Source organism: Cicer arietinum, chromosome 2 (genome assembly GCF_000331145.2).
Source record: "Cicer arietinum cultivar CDC Frontier isolate Library 1 chromosome 2, Cicar.CDCFrontier_v2.0, whole genome shotgun sequence".
NCBI lineage: Eukaryota > Viridiplantae > Streptophyta > Magnoliopsida > Fabales > Fabaceae > Cicer > Cicer arietinum.
In genome coordinates, this window is record NC_021161.2 from 51,450,019 (window position 1) to 51,461,344 (window position 11,326).

At 27.5% G+C, this 11,326-nt stretch overlaps 1 protein-coding gene across 1 annotated transcript; it reads left to right on the top strand.

The window, feature by feature from the left end:
- Nucleotides 1-1,877: 1,877 nt before the first annotated feature.
- On the top strand, nucleotides 1,878-4,975 carry LOC101501660 (FRIGIDA-like protein 2). The gene is made up of 3 exons (XM_004491416.4): nucleotides 1,878-2,948; nucleotides 3,594-3,757; nucleotides 3,848-4,975. The coding sequence occupies exons 1-3, from the start codon at nucleotides 2,093-2,095 to the stop codon at nucleotides 4,583-4,585; spliced, it is 1,758 nt and encodes a 585-aa protein (XP_004491473.1). The 5' UTR covers nucleotides 1,878-2,092; the 3' UTR covers nucleotides 4,586-4,975.
- The last annotated feature ends 6,351 nt before the right edge of the window (nucleotides 4,976-11,326 follow it).

Below are 11,326 nucleotides of genomic sequence, written 5' to 3' on the forward strand. Positions count from 1 at the left end.
TAACTAGCCACTAAATTCTCAACAGTTAAACCTCAAGTAGTGGTGTAGTGTATTTTTAATTCATTCTTTTTATTTTTATTCTTTTATTTTTTTAATTGGCCACTAACTTTTCAACTGACCCATGTACAAAGTCGTGTAACATAAGTTTAATTTTATTCTAAAAAAAGAGATATTATATTGTATAGATTACCTTTCAATTGGTCACTCAATTCTCAACCGTGAAATGTGAAATGTCAGGTCGTGCATTATATTTTATTTTTAATTGGTCATTCACTTCTGCATTTCTCATGTAATAGAAGTTTTATTTTTGTCTTAAAAAAATCTTTTATTTTTAATTTTTTAATTGACCATTAAATTCTATCGTGGACAAAGATCGTGATGTAACAGAAGTTTTATGCTTTTCTTAAAAAAAAAACTTTTTATTTTTAATTCATTCTTTTTATTTTTATTCTTTTATTTTTTTAATTGGCCATTAACTTCTCAAGAATAAACACGTATTATTTCTATTAATAGAAACTTATATTTTCTTAACACTCTAGTTTATTGACACGTGTCAAACTTGCCAATTTATCATGTTTGCTTTATTATAATGTATAGATTTATATGTTGAAAATGATTTTTTTAATATCATTTTAGAGTTTAATATATAATTATGTTAAAACAATTTATCTTTTTTACATAGACATAGAAGTATATGAAATATGTATTCACTCCATCTTATAATATAAACAAAAATGAATTAAATAAAGTAAATATATGTGATTCAAAATTTAGATTATTTATTATTAAACAAATAGAATATCTATTATATATTTTTTTAATAAAAAATATTTACACATATACCTTATGAATCACGTAGATATACACCAAGGAGAAGAGAAGTATGATAATTTGAATTTAAGACTCATGTTTTAAATATGGGAAAAGTCAACAATTGTTTCAAACACATTTGTTAAAATATTAAAAAGTGAAAATATAATATTTGAATTAGTTTATTTAACTCTTTGAAATTATTATTTTCAATTTTTTTCCGCATAAAACATATTTTTTATTTATTTCTTTTAATTACTTGATAAATGTCTTAGGGTACTTATTAATCTAATTATTCAAATATAACCATGGGTGTAATGTATCCTGCCAATTAAAGCGTAGAACAAACCAATGACCCCATAAATGTGAATAATCATCAATTTATTCAGTTTTAATTAATTTGTATTTTCTAGTCTTTATTAATTTGTACGTTTTAATTAGTTTATTTTCTGTTTGGGCTCTATTTAGTTTTACTTTTTAGGCCCAACGTTTGTGTTGGTTTTATATTTTCGCTTCTATTAGTTTTTCTTCTTATTGGGCCTGACCCAACTAAAATAAAAATACTCATATACTGGTTTTATTATTTGGTTTTTCCATTTGGAATCTTTTTCTTTGAGAGAAAAACTATTATGTTCACTAGTGTAAATTAATTTTATACCAACATTCAATAAAAAAGTATTGAGTAATTAATTTTAATAAGTGGTTATTAAATGAAAATAAATGATAAGGTGGATGGTTCAGATTGAACGATAGTGCAAAACATTTTATATTATTAATATATTGTATTTTTTTTTAATTATTCTTGCATAAACGTGTTTATCTTTCTCTTTTCTTTCTTTACATGATTTACATGATATCAGTAAACATTACTTTTCATTGTTTTCTATACAACCCTAATTTGTAATGCCTCGTGACCCTGGTGACTAAATTGATCTAATTTTGTCTTCAATGATAAACAACTCAAATTTCATCCCCTTCCAATTATCAGTGAAGTAGAGTATTTTAGTGAATTTTAAAAAATAAATAAGGATATATATATATATAAAAACCTAAATGTGGGGGTACTTTGATAAAACTTTGAAAATTCTAATGTTGTTGGTCCTTTTCCTTTCCCTCAGTGTTCTTCTAAAGCTGCAATTAAAATACTCAATACAACCTAATCATCACCGCAATATATTTCACAACAATAACAACAACAACAAAATTACAAGTACTATTCATTGAATTTCATATTGAAGAATGAAATCCATTAACATATAAACATTATTTGAAACCAGAATAAATGGCGACATCAAAAACCATCTCAGCAGCTCTAAAACTCGTTGACAACAAAAAAGACAATCTCAAAAAAGCATACGATGATCTTCAATCTCACTCTTCTCTCTTCTCTTCCTTCCCTCTTTCATGGTCCCACATCGATTCTCACTTCACTTCAATCCACAATTCTCTCTCTCAACGTTTCCTCCATCTTCAATCCCTCGAATCGCAATTCCAACTAAATCACAACGACCCATCAACTTCCCCTTCCAAAAAACCCAAACCTGAACCCAAAGTTTCAAACTTATCATCATTCCCTAACGACCCATCTTCGTTTTCTAACCCTACAACGCAAAACGGTACCGTTTCAGTCTCTGTAACTCATTTAGAACCTTTGAGTAAATTCTGCAAGGAAAGTGATGGAAAAGGGTTGAGGGATTACATTGGTGAGAATTTTAAGGATAAGGTGATAATCAAAGATGAAATTCAGAAAGCTTTCAAATGTGCCTCTGATCCTGCTGCAATGATTCTTGATTCAATGGATGGTGTTTTTGATGCAAATGAAATGAAAGATGGAAAAGAACCTCGTTTGATTAAAAAATGTTGTGAATTTTTGTTTCAACAGTTGAGGGTTTTTTCTCCTTATGTTAGTTTTGATGTTAAGAAGAAAGCTAAGAGATTGTTTTCTGAGTGGAAAGTTAACTTGGTGAATGAGATTACTGAACCTGGTTGGACTATGGCCTTCTTGCATTTTGTTGCTGCTTATGATTTGCTCTCTGAATTGAATGTCAGTGAGCTTGCCGCTTATTCGGCTACTGCTGCTGCTCGCGATGAACTTCCTGAGCTTTACCAGATTATTGCTTTGTCAGATAGAGTTCCAGGTCACAATCCCTTCATTGAATGCTATTTGATTTTAGTCATTTAGTGTGTGTTTGTTTGGTTTAGTGGTGACGAAATTTATTTTGAATGAATTGATTTTATCTGAAAGTGACTGGAATCTAAATTGATTTATGTTTAGATACATTCAACTAATAGAATTAGTTTGAGGTTAGGAATCAATTACAATGACAAAAGCTCGAAATTTTAGCTTCAAGATAGAGACAGTTGTGAAGGCAAAATCAATTCTATTCAAACAAATCCAAACATGTTAATATCAATTCTATAGCTCTAGAATCAATTTTATCTCATCCATAAGTGAAATCAAATGTACACTTGAGATTTCATTTTTCAGCTGTTAAGGTTTGGAGGTGGTATAGTTCAATGGTGTTTGTAGCATGTTAATAGTTGTCGTGATAATACTTTGTATGTTACTTTGTTGTTGTTGGATTTTTGTTGTTGAAATCTTTTAATGTATGAAGTTGTAATTTGAAGTGGTGACACTACTGTTAGTTGATTTCTAGTGTCACCCTTTTAGGTGGTTTAGTGTATGTTTGGCTGTACGATAGGGATAATTAAAAGTGATTTAAGACACAATTGATTTTGACATGTTTGGATTTGCAAGACTAATCTTTGTCTGTGTCTTGCAGGTGTTATTCAGAAACTTATTGAGAGGGGTAAACATGTGTTGGCTGTCAAGTACATTTTTCATTTCAATCTTGTTGATAAGATGCCACCAGTTCCCATTTTGAAAGCTTGTGTGAATGATGCACAAAAACTTGCTATAAGACTCGCCACCGAGGGAAAGTCAGTGGTATGTATCCCCCTCTGATTGATTGTTTGGTGCATGATGCGACTGTTTCTATATTATTTTTATATAGTTTTTTGGGTTTATATAATGCAGAATGAGATCAAATCTAGAGAGATCCATGCACTGAAAGCAGTGATTAAGGTTATTGAGAATTATAAACTTGACTCTGAGTTTCCACGTGCGAGCATTGAACAGCGTATAGAAGAACTGAGCAAGCGCAAGGGAGGCGGAAAAAACGCTGCACCAGCTTTTGCTGCAAAGCATCCTCCTCAGATTCAACAACAACTAAGCGGTATGAAGCGGCCTCAAATGTCGGCTTCATTTGGTCCTGCACCTGTCCTTAATAATGTCGGTAATGTTGGTTCAACCTTACACCATTACCAACAACCTCATTTCCACTCAACAAGTTTGTTGCCTCCACAACATCCAAATCCATACATGAGCATGCCCACCACGCCTTTTGGCATGAAAGCACCAACCCCAACCGTCTCCTCTTATACAGGTCCGTCAACTGGTCCTTATGGCATGAACGTACCAACCCCAACCGTCTCTTCCTATACAGGTTCTTCAACTGGTCCTTATGGTAATGATGGTGTCCCAATGGCTCCTAATGGCAGCCTCAACCAAGGCGTTTCTCATCCGAATTCGGCAGAGCCACAAGTGATGTCTGGTTATTATGTCCCAACAGGTCCTAGTGGCAACCTCAATCAAAGTGGTTCTCAACCGAGTTCGTCAGAGCCTCAAGTGCCATCTGGTTATTATGATAGAGCTTCTGCAGCTTCTGGTGGTTATGGTCTGCAACATTATTATGGAACATCTTATCCTCAATAGGTTAAGTAATTGCTCTCTATTTTTTGTACTGAATTCCTCAGTTGGTATTATAGTTTCTCGCAGTTTGGTGTTCGTTATGGAAGCTGAGCTTGCTTTGATCAGTTGGTGTTATTAATCAAGATTACATTAGTCATGATTTTCTTTGTTCTCACTTTTCCTCCATTATTTTTGCTAGGGAATGAAAGCTTAGACAGGTTTTGGAAAATAATACCAACTAGAATAGAAACTTTCTTCATTTGTATTATAGGTGTAGTTTTGCTCTAGAATTATTAAACAACTATACTGTTTCTCATAACCTCATCTCTGAATTATCTGTTTTCTGTGTTTTGGCCTATTTATGATTGCTTGCTCTGTATGTAATACAAACTAATTTGGTGATTGTTTTTGGTTCTTTTGCTTGTGGCTTTTAGAAGAAAAAAATCAATTAGAAATTAATGTTCAATACATTTTCATTTGTGTAGATAATGTATACTTATATTTCACAGAGCCGTACCTGAGTGTTTTTGATTGCTATGTGCGAGTAATGAGTTTGATGTTCCTGTTTGAATTGTAATAGTCTTCCACGTAAAAGTAAAAGATTATATAAATATTGAAAAAAATCATACCAAAACTAAAATTGAATTATTGCAAAATTAATTATTCATAGATTATCCACTCAAACTTGTAATAATAAGATCCAATAATAACAACATTCATACACATATTAATCTTAATTTGAATATCATTTTTTCTGCATTTTTGTTGTTGATACTATCTAATTTATTTACAATCAATGCAATACTATCTAATTTATTTTACAACGTTGTAGATCGTAAATAATATTTTAGCAATTTCAATTTTGAAAAATTCCTCTCAGCAGAGACAGTTAATATTATTTTATGAGATATGCAAGCATTAGGAAAACAATAGAATGTTTTAAGAGAATGACCATCTTTTAAATAAGTTTCAAGATTTTTGCAACATAATTTCAAGTTTTCATATAAAATGATCAAAGTCTTTCTATACAAAACAAAAATCCAAAAATATTTTCGTATGTTTTATATTGTCCGAATCTTATATTAAGTGAGTCAATTATTTGATCTACGATATATAAAAAATAATGAATTCTAAAAGATTGTTTAGCAGACTCAAAATTCAATTGTTTAATAAATTTGTCTCTTGATTGTGAATTGATGCTTTTGTTTTTCTTTAGATAATGTTTCTTTTTTAGAATGTTTGAAATTTGGGTTGGATTCTTACAGTGGATAAAAAGCTTCAAATGTTTAAGTTAAGTATGAACATGAAAGAATATTATATTATAATATAATAAAATACTCTCTTCTATTTATTTTTTATAAGAGACAATTGAGTCAATAAAAATTAATAAAAAAGATTGGGGACATAGTTATTTTATTTTATTTTAAATTATTTTAATATGAAAATATAATTTTTTAGAAGATACCTTAGCTTAAAAAATAGTCTCTTATATATATATATTAAAAAGAAAATTAGTGTCCCTAAAAATATAGAATCATAATCGGTCGCATCTCTCAAGCACCCTCAAGACTCCTCTAATATTGCAATATGTTGATTAAATTATAGTAAACTATATTATCCATTTATAATTATGGAGAATTAATTCAGTTGTTTCAATGAGCTGAAGGAGAATAATATAGTACCAAACCAAATGAATCTGAATATATAAATAAATGTCCCAATGAGCCATTAAAAATCATGTTTTATATTATAGTAAGAAATAAAATAGATAAATGGAAGGTAAAATGAAACAGTACCTTCCATAGTTTTTAGGTGTCCTTAGATATAAAATTATATTGATATGATGTGAGAAGATATTTTGAGATATTCTAAATGAGATATATAAAATAATTTTATTGTGGTATATGCTTTGGTCTATAGAAGTTTGGCTCTCATTTTTCTAGAAAGCAGCCCAAATGGCATCATGTTTGGGTTCTTATCACTTATCAGTCCACAAATTGTTGAATTACTAAAAGCCTTGGGCTATCTATTTACATTAGAATTTAAATAGTTTGGTACTTAAAAAAAGAAAAAATGTTAGTGAGGAATTTGAAACAATTTAACCTATGAATTGATCTATTACCTATGAAAAGATGTGTCTATATTATTATTAGCTGCTGTGTGGATTGTTGATCTCACTTTTTACAATGTTAGTATATTTTGATAATGTAACATGTAAGATACCTCGTTTTTTGTATGTTTATTCAATGATGATTGAGATGTATTTATTCTTCGGTAGTGTGTTCCATTAATATCGGTCCTATCTTTATGACTTCCCAGCTTTCTTCCTTTTTGCTACTCACTATTCTAAATTTTGTTCGTTAATCATGTTAGGTTTATTGAACTATTTCCTTAATTTTTTAATTGGAGTAATCTAATGTACCAAGTTGGGTTCTTAGGTTTTTTATTTTTTATTTTTTAATATCTAAAATAAGGTATCGTATCATATACAAAAGAGATTAATTTGTTGTAACATAGGTGGGCTCTTAGGTAGTAGTAGCTTAACCCTTGAGTGCAAATAAGAAATTATAAAAGTGAGTTGTTTAAAAGCATTCACAATGGAGTTCCTTTATTTGAGTTATTAAATTAGTTCTATATATACACCTCACTTATTATTAATCATTGTTATTAATAAATAGTTCCTACCAATACTTATATATCGTTTTATTTCAATAATATTTATTTATTTTAATACAATTTAGTGAATGAGACCTACAAAAATAATGAAAAAAGGTTTCTCTATAGCCATTGTCCTATATAAACATCAGTAATTTTTACTCCACAATTGAGTGACTATTTGACCTGATGTTTATTAAGAAAAATACTCTATTGAGTATGCTCTAAGAGGTGTTTAAAAATTCAACAATTTGAGGGAAATATAGACAAATTATATAATGTGGCATAATAGGATAAAGAACCACGATAGTGACTAATGTAAAAAAACAAAAAATCTAACTATAATTTTAACACCTCTATTTTAAAAACTCTTTAATTATCACATTTGTTATAATTTGTCTTCATTTACGTCAAAAATTATTTTTTTTAACTCCAAAGTAGTGATTTATTGCCTCAATTATAAATTCAAAAAGAAATGTCACTTTTAAGAATAAAAGGTATCATTTTTTAGGAGTAAAAATTATGCATCGGGTTAAAATTACAACAATTGTGATAACTGAAGAACAAAAAATTTGAATTTAAAATTGAAGAACTATCTTCATTCATGAATGTAACAAAATAGAGGATTAAAATGCAAATAAACTAAATAATTATAAGCATAAATTTTATTCTTTTAGAAAAATGATAACTTGTGTATGTAGTTTGTGGTTGGATTTTATTATTTTATTTTTTACCTTTAGTTTTTATTTTTCTGGTATTGGTTTAAAGTAAATATATTTATTTTTGTTTTTCATTACTACAACCATGATATCACTCGTTAAATGTTAACATGACAATTTAGTGCCTCATGGCACCCTAATTTCATAAGAGAGACCATATCTTTATTGCCACATAATTCTCCTTCTGTTACATTATTTATTTTAGAAAAATTTAGAGACTAAAGCTAATAAAATATTAAATTACAGTGAAATTACGTCTTTATGGTTAGAGTGTAAAGTAAAAATATTCTATGGTATGAATGAATAAAATGTTCTCTATACTTTAATTTTTGATATATTTTATTTGATAATTGATAAAGTAATATTAAATTATATTTTTGATTATTTATGTTATTTTTAGATTTTACGTTGATTATTTAAGTTTTGTTTGTTTTACTTTTGTCATTTAAATTATAAATATTAGCCATTTTAATTTATTAAATTATTGCTTTAATTTTTAAGGTATAAACATTAAATATTTTGATATCTTAAATTACAAAATTAAATACTTTTGTTTTTTAAATTATAATATTAGACATTATTAAAATGAACTAAATTGTATAATATTATTAAATTAAATGATCAAAGTGTTTAATGTATATAACTTAAAAGACTAAAATAAAACAAAAATAAATTAAAAAATTATCTAACGTTTGTAATATAAATGACCAAAATAAAGCAAATAAAACTTAAAAATTAAAGTAAAATCTAAAAATATTTTAAAAAAAATTAAAATTACAATTTAGCTAAAATTAATACACGAATGGAATGAATAAAACAAAACTGATTAAATGTTTCCATTACTTCTACTTTTCTAGTCTATATATAAGTAATTAATATCTTATAGAAAATTACAACAATGCACCAAAAATTGATCCTCTACTTTTCTCTCTAACCCCATTATGTTTTGCTTTCTTTTAGAAAAGAAAGACAGCGAATGAAGAAAAAAAGACATGATTTTTAATGAAATGAAGGAAGAGTAAAGTAAATTGTTTATGTGTTTCTTTTTGACTTCGTTGAAAAAGAGGAAATAAATATTTAAATACTCTTAAGTAAAAATATGATTTAAGCAACAAAATAACATATGGGAATTTCCATCTTCATGACATGATCATGATGTATCTTTGAGTTCAGTTCTCCAATCATTAGTGGTGTGAGACCCCTTCCATCCGTTTTCAGGCTTGTTCAAGTCTTTCACTGGCTAAATAGGTTAAACATTAGGTCTAAATTTTATTTGATATTTTAGCTTTAAATTTTTAATTTCAGTATCAATTTTAATTGAATCACTTTTGGTTTTGGTTACAATACTTATTATGAAAATATTGAATATAAAAAACATCTTAACACATAAAAATAATTAAAAATAAAAAAATCAATTTTAATTAATTTAAATATTGTATAATTCATTTAACTATAATAATTTTAATAATAGTAGTTGAAAATGGTAGTTGTAGAAGATGACTATCGTAGTAATAATCGATCGGCGAAAGTGATTGTATTGATCAAAAGAGACAATTGATAGAGAAAGGTGGTGGTTAAAGTATAACTGACTATAACTATAGTAGTAGATTAGTGACGGGAGATACTGATCGGATGTCGATGGTCGGCAGAACCGTCTCAAATATTTTGAGAGTTCTATTATAATTTTTAAAAGTTGGACCTCTAATTAAATCAAACACAAAAAATTCAACCTATTTTATTTAAATTAAAAATAATATTTCACTATAACTTCAAACTAATATTAATCTTTTAACTTCTTTAAAAATATCGCCATTCTAACACTTTTAATATATATACAAATTTAGATAGAGTATAAAAAAATAATTGATACCTTATAGAGTTTGGTTGAGAGACTCTACTCATAGATGACCCTGACGTCATTAGTAGCAATATGGTGGTGGACTGTAAATTGATAATAATTATAAATTGATTGTTATTAACTACAAATTAATTAAGATTTATAAATTTAGTTATAATGAATACAATAAATTCATTATAATCAACTTTTTTTTATTGAATAAATTCTAAATAATTCAATTATTTCTCTTTATAGTGTCCTTCTCAACTCTAGCAGCTGAATTCACTTATAATTGTTTTTGGATGACATTGGTGTTGCAATTGGATTACATTAACTTATCACTTGATTGTTACACAAATCCCACATGCAATTGCCGACAGTGCATTCCTTGATTTGAATCAATTAATGATCAAAGTTCCAATAATATAGACAAATTAAACTGCACATCATTGCTTGAGCTTGACTCTCCTATTCATACGATTAAATTATTTGAATCTAACCCTTTTGAGAGAACAAATATTGGTTTGCCTTTGGCTTTCAACTTGTGGAAAGAGATTTGCAGTTTAGCACCCATCACTCATCTTGATTGTGTATGGTGAAGAGTAACATTGAGTTGGTACTTGGCACACCACTTTTCACTTTCAAATCTTACCTAGTTAAAAAAGACACCAAAAATAAGAGAGAATTAAGTTAATAAAAAAATAATATATTTTATTTAAAATTTTAATCAAATATATTAATTTTTATTAATTCAATTATTTCTTAGATTTATGACAGAGTTGTAATAATTTTAATTAACAAACACATAGTATAATGATATCAATTTGTTACAAAATCTTTGTCCAATAGTGAATAATTCAGTGACACAATCATTAACTTCACACTCACAACTTTAAAAAGTCTAAATGTTAAAATTTTCTCCTCTCTCTGTCCCATCTCGTTCCTATAACTTTGTTTTTTATGGAATAATTTAATTTCAACGAGTTTGATGATATTTTATAAAAAAAAGAAAAAACGAGTTTGATGATAATAAACTTTTCTTTTTACTCTGATATGATAAACTTTAACCATATACCATATGAATTCTCAACAACAACAAAATTTGTCAAAACTATATCAAAATGCTTTCGAAAATTGGCAAAGCTAATTCCAAAGCCATAAAAAAATCTCGTAAAATCTCATATAGCTTAGTATCAACTGTTAAGGATAATTTATAAATATTTATAAAATTCAGTTCAAATGATAAATATAAATAGTTATTAAATTGAATAATATGTTTCGAATTTGAATATCTTACAGTTTGGTGTGGGTTTCTTTATTGTTTTATATGTAAATAATTTTTTTTATAAATTACTGTCACACTTATAAACTACTTAATTGTGTACTCACAACATCTCCAAAATAAATGTGATACTGCGAACTACGATCAGGACAATTTTATATAAAAGATATTCAATGACAATAATTATACTTTTAATATTTTTGTAAAAAATAATATTATTTTGCCATAAAATTCACATCAAACTAACATAAAAAAATCACATCTAAGAGTAA

Excerpts from the sequence above, each read along its gene's own strand:
- LOC101501660 (XM_004491416.4), top strand. The coding sequence starts at position 2,093 with ATGGCGACATCAAAAACCATCTCAGCAGCTCTAAAACTCGTTGACAAC. Across the intron at positions 2,949-3,593 it reads TTTGTCAGATAGAGTTCCAG|GTGTTATTCAGAAACTTATT; the intron begins GTCACAATCCCT and ends TGTGTCTTGCAG. Across the intron at positions 3,758-3,847 it reads CCACCGAGGGAAAGTCAGTG|AATGAGATCAAATCTAGAGA; the intron begins GTATGTATCCCC and ends TATATAATGCAG.